Here is a 15569-nt window from a genome sequence, read left to right on the forward strand (position 1 = left end):
TTCCATTTTTTAAAAAGAAAACTACTAACGAGTATTACCAAGTAGCACACCCATTTTTGAATTGAATGGAAAGATGTTGCAGTTTGAAAATAGAAATAAACCTAAATTGTTAGGCTTGTCCATATCCATTTGTAAAAGTATCTCTGAAGAATTTGCAAAGGAGGGGACATGGAAACACGGATGAAAATAATAGAAGAAAGTCACTTACTGTGGCCTGCTGTTTTTCTGCCTTCTCAGTTGCCTCATTAAGCTGTTTTTGAAAGGTATCCTGGAGTGATTTCATTTCTTCCCTAGTTTATTGAAGAAACAAAACACAAACTTCATCTCTATTGGCCATTAAGAAATAATGCCTTTGTTTTCTCTTATTTCATGACAAGGCACTTTTAATTACACCAAACAGCTATTGTTTCTGCTTTCCTGAAGTGGCTTATTAATACAGCTACATAAAACAAACAACCAGTGCACACCAGTAAAATTCTTAAAGGAAAATTCAGAAATAGGAAATTGCCTCTCTTTGCGTCTACTATGTAGCTTGCTGTGCAAGTTATTATCACTTGAATAATTCTGGCTGGTCAAAAAAAGTACAATTGCCGTAAGCAAAAAAAACTCTAAACAATGGCAAGTTGAATCAGAATGAGATTATTGTAAGTGAAAACCATTCTGTATTTTATTTTAAAACAAATGACCAAAAATGCTTGTTAAATGTTAAATGTAATTATTCGCATTCTTGTTTCCAAAGTAAGTCCCCTAGTTACAAAATTATGTTCAGAAACAACCACTATAAAAAGATACATTCAGATAATCCTGAATTCTTAAAGGAACAAAGACAGATCTTAAGCTTCATTAGTGTCAGGAAACTATATGTTTGTTTGTTTTTTTCTACAAGGCAAATCATACTTAAGGCCAATTCAGTTTTTTTTTCAGAGATCAGATAGGATATACTTGCTTCCAAAGACACATCCTCTATAATATATAATCAAGTTTCTCTTCCTACTAAATGCTTACTATGTTTTCAATAGCTTACACAGCATTCATTTAGTGAATTAGTTTATTTCCTACTGAAATATCTGCACTATAAGCATTCTAGTGTACTGCAAGATGTAATAGTGTCATCATATTTGAACTTGGTAAAAGAATGTACAAGGCTATTTGTATTCCACTTTTTCTTGGGAATGCAAGAAACAGTATGGGGGGATCCCTTTCATCTCAACAATCCTAAGCAAGGTGGATGAAAGCTGCTTAAAGAATGTACTGTCCAGATCTAACCAATGTACTCATAGTCAAGAGAAGCTTCATGCTTCATTCACCCTGGTCCAAATCCATTTTTTTTTTTTTTGCAAATGAACAGAAACCCATTCCTACTCACATACCCAAACATATCATACATACATATTCCCCTCCTAAATCTTCTTCACTGCATATGCCTACAAAAATAAATAGAAGGCGGACTTCCGGTGGTTAAAGCGGTGGAGATGGCGGCTACTTTGTAGCCATCCTCCTGAGATGGTGTTAGATCCGCGGAGCACAGCGTTCATCAGCTGGCCCGCGGCTCGCAATCCCCTTCCCGGGCGAAGGGAAGGGGTAGAGATCGCATGAATAGAGGTAGAACCTCTTAACCCTCCCTGGATTTTTTATTTTAGGGGGGTAAAAAGAGTGCTCCCTCGGAATTCATTGCCTTCTCCGCCTCTCAGCTGTCTTTGTTTCTTCGGAAACAAAGCGAAACGCCGCTACCATCTCCGTATTTAAAGTAACCGTGAGTAATCTTAAACCGGACAGAACTGTTTAAAGGATTTTATTTATAGTTTAGTTTTATTTTATTTTTATTTAGTTTATTTAGTTTATTTAGCATGTGTTGATTTTTTCTTACTTTTTAAGCTTTCTCTTTTTCTTCCCGGGAGGAAAAGTGAGAGTGAAAGTAAAATGGCGTTTTGAAAGTTTTTTTTTCTTTTGAAAGACGGACTGGCGGAACTGTTGTTTAATACTGCTTTCCTCTTTAAGTTTTTCTTTATCTTTTGGGAGCTTTTAAATTGATTCTATTTTATTCTATTTTACCTTATTTTTAACTTTTGGACTATTTACTTTTTATTGGTATTTTTATGAAGAAAGAAAGATAAATTGAAATGGCTTCAAAACGACAACCAGCTACTACAGCTCCTAAAGTAACTTCTTCTCCTGCTACCTCTACTGTGCAACAACAACTTAAAATAATACCCTCAGTGCAGCAACCTAAAACTACTCCACCCTCACCCCCCCCCCATCTGGCACATCAGCACAAGACATTAAAGAAATAATGGTAAGTGCTGTGTCACAGTTTAGGGAGGAAATGAAGCAACTTTTGGAACAGAATAAATCTGAAAGCAAGGAAGAAATGAAGAAAGAGATGAAGGAGCTTTTAGAACAGAATAATACTATATTGAGGGATGATATACTTCTAGCTTTATCTGGAGTGGCCTCAGTGGTTGTGAAGCTGGACTCTAGAGTGGAGGAAATTGAAGAAACAGTAGAACTCTTGGACTATAAATTCCAAGATATGGAGAAAAAAGTGGAAACTTCACAAGATGATATTCTTATGTTCCAGTATAGACAGATGGAATATGCTTTGAGAATAAGGGGCCTGAAAGAAGATAAAACTCAAGATCTGATGGAAATGGTGATTAATGACTTGGCTGTTATTTTGAATATAGACAAAGATGAGTTACGTGGGGAAGTGGAAAGAATTTACAGAGTTAATTCTTGGATTGCAAAACAGAGGAATCTGCCTAGAGATGTGGTGATATACTTTGCTAAGAAGTCCTTGCGAAATCAGATTCTGCAAACTTTTTACAATAAAAGATTTCAGATTGCTGCTCAAGATATTATTATTTTAAAGGAAATTCCACCTAAAATTTTAAGAAGCAGAAAAGATTTTGCTTTTCTAGCAAATGAACTTAAAGCAAGACAAATGCCATTTAGATGGGAGATTCCGATGGGCATTGTTTTGAGCCATGCGGGGACACGTTATAGACTTAATACAGTTGCTAAAGCTAAGGAATTTTATAAAACGGTCCTGGGTGCAGGCTCACCTTTGCCCATGATGCACAAAGTCCTGAGTGATAAAGAGATGGAACAGAAATCTGAAGATACAGGTGCGATGACTGCTGGACAGGTGGTATGGATGTCTCAAGCAGAGGTTAAAGAACAGAGAATGACCCGTGCAGCACATAAATGTAAAGAAAAAGAACAACAGAAAAAAGGAAAAGAAATCAAAGAATCTACTCAGCAAATTGTTTCAGTGCCGGTGGGAGGAGCAAGACCCAAAAGCTCTGCAACTTATTCTTCAGTAGCAGAATTTGAGGGGATCTTCTCCAGGCTTAAGGCCAAGGGAGATGGCAAAGCTCCTGACTTGGAATGTTAATGGATTAAATATTCCTCAAAAGAGAAAAAAAATTTACCATTATTTGAAACAACACAACAATGATGTTATTTGCTTGCAAGAAACTCATATTACATCTAAAGACCAAAAATACTTAAACAATCCTCGTTTGGGATCTCATTTTGTATCTCCCGCCCCTGGGAAAAAAGGGGGTGTGGTAATTTATGTTAAACAGAACTTATCTGCTACCCTGTTAGAATCAGATCCTCATGGAAGATATGTTATGCTTGAACTTGGTTTATATGGCAAGAAAATTCTTATTGTGGGGTTGTATGCACCAAACCAGCAACAGGAGCAATTCTATAGGTTGTTACATCAGAAAATAACTTTGTTGGACTATAGATCTGTGATTTTAATGGGAGACTGGAATGGTGTCTTAGACATACAAAAGAACAAAAAAGGCTCTTCTACTTTTTTTAAACAGGCTAAACTACCTAAAGCCTTCTTTGACATGAAAGAAGATTGGGAATTGAGGGACTATTGGCGTGAACGTAACCTAGAAGAAAGGGATTTTACCTTCTTCTCAGATAGACACCAATCTTTTTCAAGAATTGATTTCTTTTTGATTACAACAGACTTATACAACAGGGTGAAGAATGTAAAAATTTTTCCTAGGACATTGTCTGATCATAGTCCAGTATGGATGGAACTGTTTGCTGAGAAAGAAGACAGGAGATCCTGGAGGGTGAATGAGAATTTATTTAAACAAGAAAAAAATGTTCATAAATTAAAGGAATGTTTAAAGGAATATTTTGCTTTAAATATGAATAAGGGAACATCAATGTCAATGGTGTGGGATGCAAGTAAAGCTTTTATGCGTGGTATCTTGATAAAAATGAATAACTTGCATAGACAGAAACAGACTCAGAAACGTAAAGATTTAGAAGAGGAGATTAAATTAAAAGAGAAACTTTTAATTTCAAATCCTTTAGACGAAAAGGTGAAAGGAGCTTTAAAACTGTTAAAAACACAATTTAACATGTTGATGGCTGATCAAGCTGCAACCAATTTACTATTTATGAAACAAAATACATTTTGTAATGCTAATAAACCAGGGAGATGGTTGGCTTATCAGTTAAGAAAGAAACAGAAACAGAGGAATATAGATAAAATAAATTATAATGGTAAATTGGTCTATCAGAAAGAATTGATTAAGAAATCCTTTTTAGAATACTACCAAAAATTATACAAGAGTGCTAATATTCAAACTACAGACATAAACAATTATTTAGGTAAAGTTAACTTTCCTAAATTAACAGAAGATCAGGAAAAAGAGATTAATGGCTTAATTACTAAAGAAGAAATTGTTACAGCAATTAAACAACTGAAATTGGGCAAAGCGCCGGGTACGGATGGGTTGACATCTATCTATTATAAAACTTTAGTAGAAGAGATGACTCAACCATTGTGTGAATTGTTTAATAACTTATTACAGGGTTTAGAGATCCCTCCATCTTGGCGTAATGCATTTATATCATTGATTCCAAAAGACAATCAAGATCTTACATTGCCTAAAAATTACAGGCCTATATCTCTTTTAAACGTGGATTATAAAATCTTTGCAAAAATTTTAGCTAATAGGCTTATGGGGATCTTGCAGCAGTTTATACATAAGGATCAATCGGGTTTTATAACTGGAAGGTATATGAAAAATAATGTTAGACAAATTATTAACTTATTAGAGTATCTAGAAAAGAATAACCAAGTCTCTGCAGGCCTGATATTTTTGGATGCTGAAAAAGCCTTTGACCAAGTGAATTGGCAGTTTATGTTATGTTTAATTAAGGAGATGAATTTTGGACAAAATATATTACAAGTATTATCTAATATATATCAAAAACAGACTGCTCAACTTATTGTAAATGGGGGTTTGTCAGAGGCTTTTGTAATAGAAAAAGGAACAAGACAGGGATGCCCGTTATCTCCGTTATTGTTTGTTTTAACATTGGAAATTTTGTTGATTAAAATTCGGGAGTCTCAAGAAATAAAAGGAATAGAAATTAATAAAAAAGAATATAAATTAAGAGCCTTTGCAGATGACTTGGTTGTTACTTTGTCTCAACCTACCTGTTCGGTGGTAAAATTATTACAATTGATTCAACAATATGGATGTGTTTCTGGTTTTAAAATTAATAATAATAAGACCAAAATATTAGCTAAAAATATGACTAATGGTGATAAACAGGTTTTAGTTAACTTAACAGATTTTGAAATTGTTGATAAGGTAAAATATTTGGGGGTCACATTATCTGCTTCTAATGCAAAACTGTATAAAAATAATTATGAAAAGCTGTGGATGGAGGTACAGAAGGATTTAAAAAACTGGAACAATCTACAGTTATCCCTTATGGGTAGAATTGCAGTTATCAAGATGAATGTCCTGCCAAAGTTTATTTTTTTGTTTCAAATGTTACCTATTTTAAAGAATGAACGTAATTTAGATGAATGGCAAAAAGGTATTAATAAATTTGTTTGGGCAGGGAAAAAACCAAGGGTGAAACTTAAAATAATGCAAAATTTTCATGAGAGAGGTGGACTCAAGGTGCCAAATATGAAATTGTATTATGATGCTGTAGTATTAACATTGATCAGCGACTGGGTGAATTTAACAAATATAGAAATACTTCATTTGGAAGGTTGGGACTTATTTTTTGGATGGCATGCCTATTTAATATTTAATAAAAAAGTGGATTGGGTTTTTAAGTCTCATATTATAAGAATCTCTTTGCTTAGAGTGTGGAGAAAGTATTATAAAAGTGACTTCAAAATACCATTATGGGCTATACCTCGGCATGCCATAGAAGGCATAAGGAAAGGGGTTAATATGGACATGGTCTCTTATGCACAGTTACTTAGATGGGATGGCCAAGATTGGCAGTTAAAATCTTTGGAAGAATTAACGCACGAAAATTTAACTTATTCATGGTTCCAATACAGACAAATAGTGGACAGATGGAAGATGGATTGTAAAATGGGCTGGCTCAGAGAAGATGAAGTTCTTTTAAAACAAGTAAGAGATCAAAGGCCAACCCATATTAAGAGAGTTTATGGGGTTTTAGTGGAATTGGACTCAGAACCTGAATTAGTTAAAGATTGTATGATTAAATGGGCACAGAATATTGGTGAAACGATTTCAATGGATACCTGGGAACTTATTTGGATAAGAAATGTTAAATTCACACAAGCGCAAAATTTAAGAGAGAATTTTTATAAGATGTTTTATAGATGGCACCTTGATCCAAAGAAAATGTCCATCATGTACCCTAATCTGCAGCCGAAATGCTGGAGATGTGGACATTTGGATGCTACTTATTATCATACTTGGTGGACGTGTAAGCATATAAAAGCTTTTTGGATTAAGATATGGTGGAATATCCAAAGAATTTTTAAACGGAGGGTAAAATTTACTCCGCAATTATTTTTACTAGGTATTGTTACTGATTGTGATGCTAAGGAGGTTATATTGATGTTAAATTTGATTACAGCCGCTAGGCTGTTAATAGGGCAATATTGGAAGAAGGAATCCTTGCCTACTTTGCAAGAGTGGTTTTACAAAGTTTCGTATCTGGCAGAAATGGCAAAGATTTCGGCTTTTTTAAAGGAGCAATCTCAAGAGAAATTCTTTGCAGTATGGGAAAAATGGATAAATTTCATACAATATAATTTGGATATGGAAAAATATCATTTAGCTTTTTTATAACTTGTAATGATTGTTTTTTCTTTTTTTCTTTCTTCCTTTTCTCTTTACGTATCATTACTTATATATATATATATATATATATATATATTTTATATATATGTTCTATTTTTCGTCTACTTTTTTCTTTTTTCTTTCTCTCTCTCTTTTCTTTTCCCTTTTTTTCTCTCTTTCTTAGTATATATTATTCATTTTAAAGCTTATGTTATGCATATTATTATTACATATATTATTATATATATTATTATTATGACCTTTATCATTTTTATTAATTATCTTATAAATTGTAAACGTTATTTTTTTTTTAAAATTTGTTAAATAATCCTATATTCAGTTCTGGGAAGTCGGGGGGGGGAGGGTGGGGTGGTTAGGGAGGGGGGGGATGTTTATTTGTAAAATTTTTGAAAAATTTCAATAAAAAAAAAATAAAATAAAATAAATAGAAGGCTAGATCCTAGAAGGCAATTCTAAGTTGGATGTGAAAGAAAGAAAAAGAAGTGGATTCCTGTGCAGAGGAGGCTGGATTTGAGTTTGTGGAAACAGGAAGAAAAGAAGCCAGGAGTCAGGTCTACTGTGGGGAGAATAGAAGGAAAATGGGTTGGTGGCAGCAAAAGTAGGAGTTTTGTAGAAGCCTCTCAAAACAACTGAATTGGCTCAATATTACCCCTAATATGGGTGGGTGTTTTCTCCAGCATGATTGGATGGAGAACCCACGGATGGGTTGTCTTAATCTATCTGCTCCAATTAGACTAAGTCTGAAATTTAGTACCACCCCCTCTGTGCCAACTGCACCCCAGTTTTAGACTTAGTCTCTTTGCCCCAAGACGCGTTTTGTCTTCGCTCCTGGAGCAGAAGACTGTTTAATTCTATTTAATTACTTAGCTCAGGCTATTATTATTATTTGTTATTTTATTATTGATTCAGAATCGATTATATCTAGAAGAAAGATCAATTATCCCAGTCTGAAGCCTATTCAGGCTGACAGACTCACAATCCTCTCCCTCTAAGGGGGGGGGAACTTTTCCCTTCTTTGTTTTCCCTCAGTTAGGGACAGCAAGATCAAACCCTTGATTTAGGTCGTTTTCAGAGCCTCATCAAGCCTGGAGGGAGCCTTCCCAGGTCCCTCGGCCCCAGCAGAGAGCAGCAGGTGAGAATTTGGGCGCGGCCCAATTTTCGGAGCCGGGAGGGCCTGTTAGGCCTTGGACGACAGCTTTTCCAGCTGGCCTAATCACATGCCACCAGCTGCTTTAGGAGCCCAGGCGATTCACCCGAACGAGGGCTCGTTGCAGCTTAGTCCCTAGGCCTCAAGGCCTTCTTCCAACGGCCGTTTTTTAGGGCGCGAAATTGGCAGCCGCCATTTTGAATTGCCTCCCGGTGGCCATTTTGGGTGTGGATGAAGCCCCCGGTGGCCATTTTGTATGTGGTTGAGGCCCTCGGTGGCCATTTTGTGAGTGGCGGAAGTCACTGGTGGCCATTTTGTGGGTGGCTGAAGTCACTGGCGGCCATTTTGTGTGGGGCTGAAGCCTCGGCGGCCATTTTGAGTGTGCCTGAAGTCACTGGTGGCCATTTTGTGGGTGGCTGAAGTCACCGGTGGCCATTTTGTGTGGGGTTGAAGCCTTGGCAGCCATTTTGAGTGTGCCTGAAGTCATCGGCGGCCATTTTGTGTGTGACTGAAGCCCTCAGAGGCCCTTTTGTGCATGGCAAAAGCCCTTGGTGGCCATTTTGTGTGTGGCTGAGGCCCAGACTGCCTGGAACTTTCTTCTGAAGGCAGTATTACATCATCGGTGGCAGGATCATCGAGAGAGCAGGTTCGACCGGGGAGGGCCTGATCGATCCCAAGTGATCGGGGTGCCCATTAACTCCCCGCCCACCCCCCTCTTGGGCTGAAGTATCTCTGTAGACTTCCTTGGTGAAGTACAGCGCCAAGGGGGGCGTTTTGCCAAGGTTGAGACCAGAGCAACTCATCATGGCAGAGAAAGGCAGCAAGCCGGCCAAGAGGAGTCGCCAATCAGAGGCAAGTGGTAAGAGCACCACCAAGCAAGCCCGGCCAAGCAGGGAGCCACAGAGGGAGGAAGGGTGCCAAAGACTGAGAGCGGCCTCCCCAGATCTGACAGGCACGATGGGAAGGTCTATATTTGAGCCCCTTTCTTCGCACAGTGCCTCAGCCCCAGGGGCCTGGTCTCCCCCCAGGGGAATTCCTGAGTCAGATTCAAACCTAACAGTGGCTTCAGGGAGGGGTATAACCGGTCAGGACACCTCAGGGCCCCAGGCCACATTCACTCCCACTGCAGCAGGACTTCGCCCTCCTGAGAACCAGGCCCTGAACCCGAACCTCCTCCAGTCCATGATAGCCCAGGCTGTGGCTCAATTTATGGCCTCCAACACCCCACAGCCACCCCCACAGGCCACACATCATTCACAATCTCCGGATTGGATGGATGATCCCGCATCGGATTTGGAATCTACAGGAGCTGAACAAGCTGGCCTAATTTTGTCTGAGGACGAGGGCATCGCCCCATCCGAACCCACCCCTCCTGTCGGTCTCTTGGACCATTCCTTCTTCAATTCCCTGCTTCTCAAGGCCTGCACCACTGCAAACCTCGCCCAAGAACAGGAGAACCCACCAACATCCCAGGATCCCCATGCCATATACACTGAGCCCTCTGTCTCACAGAATCATATTCCCTGCCCTCCACTTTTTCTAAATATAGTCCAGAAACAATGGGAAAAACTAGGATCCCCCTTAAGCCCTGGTGCGGTAGAGAGAACATTGTTCAATGTTGCTCCTTCCCTGACCTCCCTTTTGGAGATTCCTGAGATTGATGAGCCCTTGAACTCATTGTTTCCCAAGTCCAACATCCCTGGGGACATAAATGAGGCACTAAGGGCAGAGGACAAGAAGATTGAGTCCGCCCTACACAGGTCCCACCAGGCATCAGCCTGGGCAACTAGGGCGGCAACCTCCATGGCCTTCTTTGCCAGGGCTACAGTCCTGTGGCTACGGGAGCTCCAGGACATGATCCCTCTGGACCAGCTCAGAGCCCACCAGAATCTGGGTAAGTTGGTGGCCACGTCCCAGTATCTAGCCGATGCCTCCTTACACACGATCAGATACACTGCCCGGACCATCGCGGCAGACATTTCAGCACGAAGGCTCCTTTGGCTCAGAAACTGGTGAGCAGACACCAAGGCCAAGTGGCGTCTGGCCTCTAAACCTTATACAGGTGGACAACTCTTTGGTAAGGCGCTAGAGCCATACCTAACCGAAGGTAAGGATAAACGCAAGACCTTGGTTAATACATCAAGGAGGGGAGATAGACGCTGGGGGAACTTGTCGCAGAGTAACTACAGAAGGCAGCCCTTTCGGCCAGCGCCAGCCTGGGACTGGGCCCAGGCTCCTCGCCCCTCCTTTCAGAGACAGGAACGACAACAAGATCGTTCAGCATACAGAGGCAGATCACAGTTCCAGACCAAGCGGTCCTTTCGAGGCACAGGGAGCCGCTCCTTTAAGCGAGGCAAGTGAACCTGCAGCCTCACCTCCCATAGGAGGCCGGCTGGCCCTCTATTCCAGCATTTGGGCAGCCACATACTAGACCCACGCATGGGTGTTAGACACCGTCTCCCAAGGTCTGAGACTAGAATTTTGTTCCCATCCACCTGACAGATTCCGCTCTTGTCCTATTTCAACGAACAGGACCAGAGCTGAACTTATGTCAGAGGCAATAGCTCATTTATTGCAAATACAAGCAATTGAACCAGTACCACAAGACCAAGAAGGACGAGGGTTTTACTCAAACCTTTTCGTCATTTCCAAGACTTCAGGGGGCTGGAGGGCGATCTTGGACTTAAAAGGTCTAAACCTCTACTTGAGATATAAAAAATTTAAGATGCAATCACTTCAATCAATCCTGGCTGGCGTCAGGCAAGGTGACTTTCTTACCTCCATAGACCTGACTGAGGCATATTTGCACATCCCAATTTTTCCTGGACACCGCAAATTCCTCAGATTCAGTTATGCCCGACGCCACTACCAGTACAGAGCCCTTCCATTTGGCCTCTCATCTGCACCGAGAGTATTTACAAAGGTACTGGCAGTGATTGCAGCCCACCTTAGACAAATTCCCATCAGAGTTCAATGCTATCTAGATGACATTCTAATTCAGTCATCATCATGGCAAGGTGCCCAAGCAGACCTCGCCCTAGCCATCAAGGTTTTGCAGGAGCACGGTTTTTCTGTGAATTTCCAGAAAAGTCATACTGTACCAACAACTCGGCGCCTCCATTTGGGCGCAGTTATAGACACAGGCAAATGCACGGTCTACCTATCTCAGGACCGACGGAACTCTATCCAGACTCTTGTACGTCGGATCCGAAGGGACAGAGTAGTCACATTGGCATCCCTTTCACAACTACTAGGGAAGATGGTGTCCTGCGTGCAAATTGTGCCATGGGCACGTCTCCATGCCAGAGAATTACAGTGGCTTCTCCTTCCATTTCAGAGACTTCATACCAGCACATCCCACCAGAAGGTCTGAGTTCCACGGTCGGTGTTGAACTCCCTTCGTTGGTGGGACTCTCCGGCACTGTCACGGGGAGCAGAATTCAAAGAGCCAGACAGGATCACCATCACCACAGACGCAAGCCTATTTGGGTGGGGGGCACACCTCCACACACACTGGGCCCAAGGTCAGTGGTCCAGGCAAGATCTAAAGAACAATATAAACTGGCTGGAACTAAGAGCCATACACATGGCCCTAAAGAGATTCAGCAGCTTAGTACAGGGCCAGCACGTCCTGGTCTTAACCGACAACATCACAGCCAAGGCCCATATCAACAGACAGGGGGGAACAAGGTCCAAGCCTCTCATGCAGGAGGCCAGATTGCTGGGGTCTTGGGCGGAACTGAATCTTGCCTCCATCAGGGTGGAGCACATATCCGGAGTGGCCAACCAGCAGGCGGACTCACTGAGCAGAGCCACCGTGGACCATTCCGAATGGCAGCTGGATCCGAAGATCTTCAGAGAGATCGTGGACAGGTTTGGTTCCCCAACCCTAGATCTGTTTGCCTCCCCAGCCAACTCACAGCTTCCCAGATTCCTTTCCAGGTTCCCGTCTCCATCAGCGGAAGGAACAGATGCACTCCGCAGTCCCTGGCCCAGGGAACTGCTCTATGCCTTTCCTCCCCTGCCCCTTCTACCTGCCACGATCAGGAAGATTCTTCGCGAACAAGCAGAGTTCCTCCTGGTCGCCCCGCATTGGCCGAGACGATCTTGGTTCGCCGACCTGATGGAGCTCTCCGCATCCCCTCCATGGAGGATTCCAGCCAATCAGATCTCCCTCATTCAGGGGGAGTTACATCATCTGGACCCTCAATGGCTCCAGTTAACCATCTGGCACTTGAGAGGCAGGCCTTAGGCCTAGACTCATATTCGTCAAGGGTCATAGCCATGATCCAGCAATCCAGGCGACCCTTGACGAATAGAATATACGATGCCACGTGGAAGAGCTTCTGTAATTGGTGTTTAGCTCATAAAATTGAACCCTTACAGGCTGCAGTGCCAGTTATCTTGGAGTTCCTGATGGACGGTTTGGACAAAGGGCTTTCCACAAGCACCATCCGTAGGCAGGTAGCAGCACTCGCCACGGTTATTTCCTGTGGCAAGGAACCCTTAACACAGCACCCTATGATACGCTCCTTCCTAAAAGGAGCTAACAATGCCAGACCACCAGCGGTACATAGATATCCCTCCTGGAACCTTCATCAGGTTTTACAGGCTCTTGTTTCACCACCCTTTGAGCCAATTGACACTTGTTTGCTCAAACTATTATCAATGAAGGTGGCATTTCTGGTTGCTGTAACTTCAGCCAGAAGAATCTCTGAGCTGGCTGCCCTGTCAGTGAGAAAGGACCTGTGTATCTTCCATAGGGACAGGGTTACTCTCAGGTTAGATCCCTCTTTCGTGCCCAAGGTCAACTCCTTGTATCATAGATCACAGGACATAGTTTTGCTGGATTTCTGTCTGAACCCATCTAATCACATAGAGGCTCAGTGGAACAGATTGGATGTTCGCAGGGCCTTATATTGCTATATACAGAGAACCTCATCCTTCCGCAAGACTGAGGCTCTGTTTGTGTCATTTCACCCTTCGTCGTTAGGACAGAAGGTTTCCTCACCCACTATAGGCAGGTGGATTAGAGCTTGTATTTCTCTGGCATACCAGACTCAGTCACTACAAGCTCCCAGCCATATCACGGCCCATTCCACCAGGGGCGCAGCCACTACAGCAGCCTGGTCTACCCAGGCATCCATAGAGGAAGTCTGTAGGGCAGCAACATGGGCATCGCCCTCCTCCTTTGTCCGTCACTACAAGATGGATGTATATGCATCTTCTACGGCTTCATTTGGCCGCAAGGTCCTAGAACACGCATTAACATTGGGTGGGAACCAGGCCCAATCTAATTCCCCACCCTAGGGACACAGGGCTTTGGTATGTCCCATCCGTGGGTTCTCCATCCAATCATGCTGGAGAAAGGGGCGTTGTCTTACCTGAACGCCTTTTCTCAGCATGATGATGGAGAATCCACTCCCTCCCATTAGGTCAGTTGGCCTGGTCCCCATTTGTTCAGACGTGTCGGACTAAAGTCTGGGTATCGCCTTAGCCTAAAACTGGGGTGCAGTTGGCACAGAGGGGGTGGTACTAAATTTCAGACTTAGTCTAATTGGAGCAGATAGATTAAGACAACCCATCCGTGGATTCTCCATCATCATGCTGAGAAAAGGCGTTCAGGTAAGACAACGCCCCTTTCTCTAAGAAGTATGTCTAGGAGAACTGTGTTAATCTTCAGTTGGATGATGCTTTAATCACAGCAGCCTCTCAAAGTTTCTTCAAAAGTGAATGAGGTTCTCTCACTTTTGATATGTGACCATATTGATTCATTTCAGTCTGTTTTGGAGCCCTTCTCAGTATTCTTCTAAAGGGTTTATGCTATCAGAGAAGGCAGGGAGCCCATTCATCTAAGGCTGGCATAAATGCATTCAGATCCTCCAGGCTAGATGGCTTCAGCAAATACTCCAGCAAACCCTGCACGGTATGGATCCAGCCTACTTGAGGAACCCTCTCACTCGGATGGGAATGGCCCACACTATTCATGTATACTGTGGGCATACTGTGGATCCTGTCAGCCAAGGAATTTCAAGCTGGCAGTCTCTAGAAAAAAAAAAGCTTCTGGCCTCTGGAACATCTTACTGCTAAGATTGGCTCCTCACTCCCCTGATGCTTTGAAAGAGCCTTAAGAACCGGCTTGCCAGATGGTTTGGGGACCCAATGGGGGAGCTGCATACTGGAGGTGATTGATTAATTAAAACCTAATCCTACTTCCCCACTCCCTGTGGGTCCAGCTCCCTGGTTTTAATGGTTTGTAATTTTCAATGATTTTATCTGCTGGGTGCCATGACTATTGATTTTAATCTCTTTTCTGCTTTAATGTTTAATGGTGTAGGCAAATAAATTTTCTAAATAAATAAATAAACCCAGCCTCACCTATGCTAAGGAAAAAGGCTAAGTGTAAAATGGAAAAACGGAAGCCTATTTCTCAGGATCTCTTTGGAAACTCGAAGACAGAACTGTTTCAGTGTAATCAGTGAAAAAAAGAGGTTGAACAAGAACATGCAAATGTGAAAATCTTCCACAAACTGATACTCTTCATCATGGATATACATCTGGTTTACGTCAGCCAACAGATGTCATTAGAACCCAGATGCAAAACTATCAAGAATCAGAGATTGGGTATAGGTAGTCCTTCATTAATTATAATAATTGGGAACAGCAAATCTGTCTGTAAGTGATACAGTCATAAAGTGACATGTAACCACACTGACTTATGACAGCAAGTGCAGCAGTTCCAGATGCCACTGTCAGGTAAATCCTGCAAGATTGCAAATCTTACAGTTATGTGATCACCATTTGCAACCTCCTGCTAGCTTCCCCACTGATTTTGCTTGTCAGAAGCTGGCAGTTCAGGTCACAAACTGTGATCACGTGACCATAGGCTGTTGTGACTGTTATAATTGTGAGCCAATTGCTGAATCATGAACATGTGTCTATAACTACATGCAACATCTACAACTAGAAGGACTAGTTGCAAGTCTTTATTTGGCATCATTGTAATTTAAATGATCACTGAAAAAGACTACCTGCAGAGAGGAGTTCCCAATCCCCAGCTCATTGGGAACTGGGGCCATGCAAGTGTCAGATGAGCATGCAAAACCATCACCACCACTACCACCATTGCACCACTGCCAATCCATAGAGCTGGAAAGGCTGGGTACTATTGCTATAGAGTCTTAGTTTCCACCATAGTTATGTCTTAATATTTTAATATAGAAATGCTGCTAAGGAATTATGGTTCTGATTAGGACAGAACATTTTGAATGGAAGAGCTACATATGAAATGTAAAAGC

The 15569-nt window shown here is 41.9% G+C and overlaps 1 protein-coding gene across 1 annotated transcript in view; it reads right to left on the reverse strand.

The window, feature by feature from the left end:
• Nucleotides 1-208: 208 nt before the first annotated feature.
• Nucleotides 209-15569, reverse strand: part of LOC120308905 (leucine zipper protein 2-like) — a gene marked incomplete at its 3' end in the record, with an annotated part of 220782 nt that continues 205421 nt past the window's right edge. The window contains exon 4 of the mRNA XM_039345576.1: nt 209-290. Within this exon, the coding sequence (XP_039201510.1) occupies nt 209-290 (82 nt within the window). The remainder of the gene's footprint in view (nt 291-15569) is intronic.

The sequence above is a fragment of the Crotalus tigris genome, unplaced genomic scaffold (genome assembly GCF_016545835.1).
Source record: "Crotalus tigris isolate CLP2741 ecotype Arizona unplaced genomic scaffold, ASM1654583v1 scf7180000017961.1242950, whole genome shotgun sequence".
In the NCBI taxonomy this organism is placed as follows: Eukaryota; Metazoa; Chordata; class Lepidosauria; order Squamata; family Viperidae; genus Crotalus; species Crotalus tigris.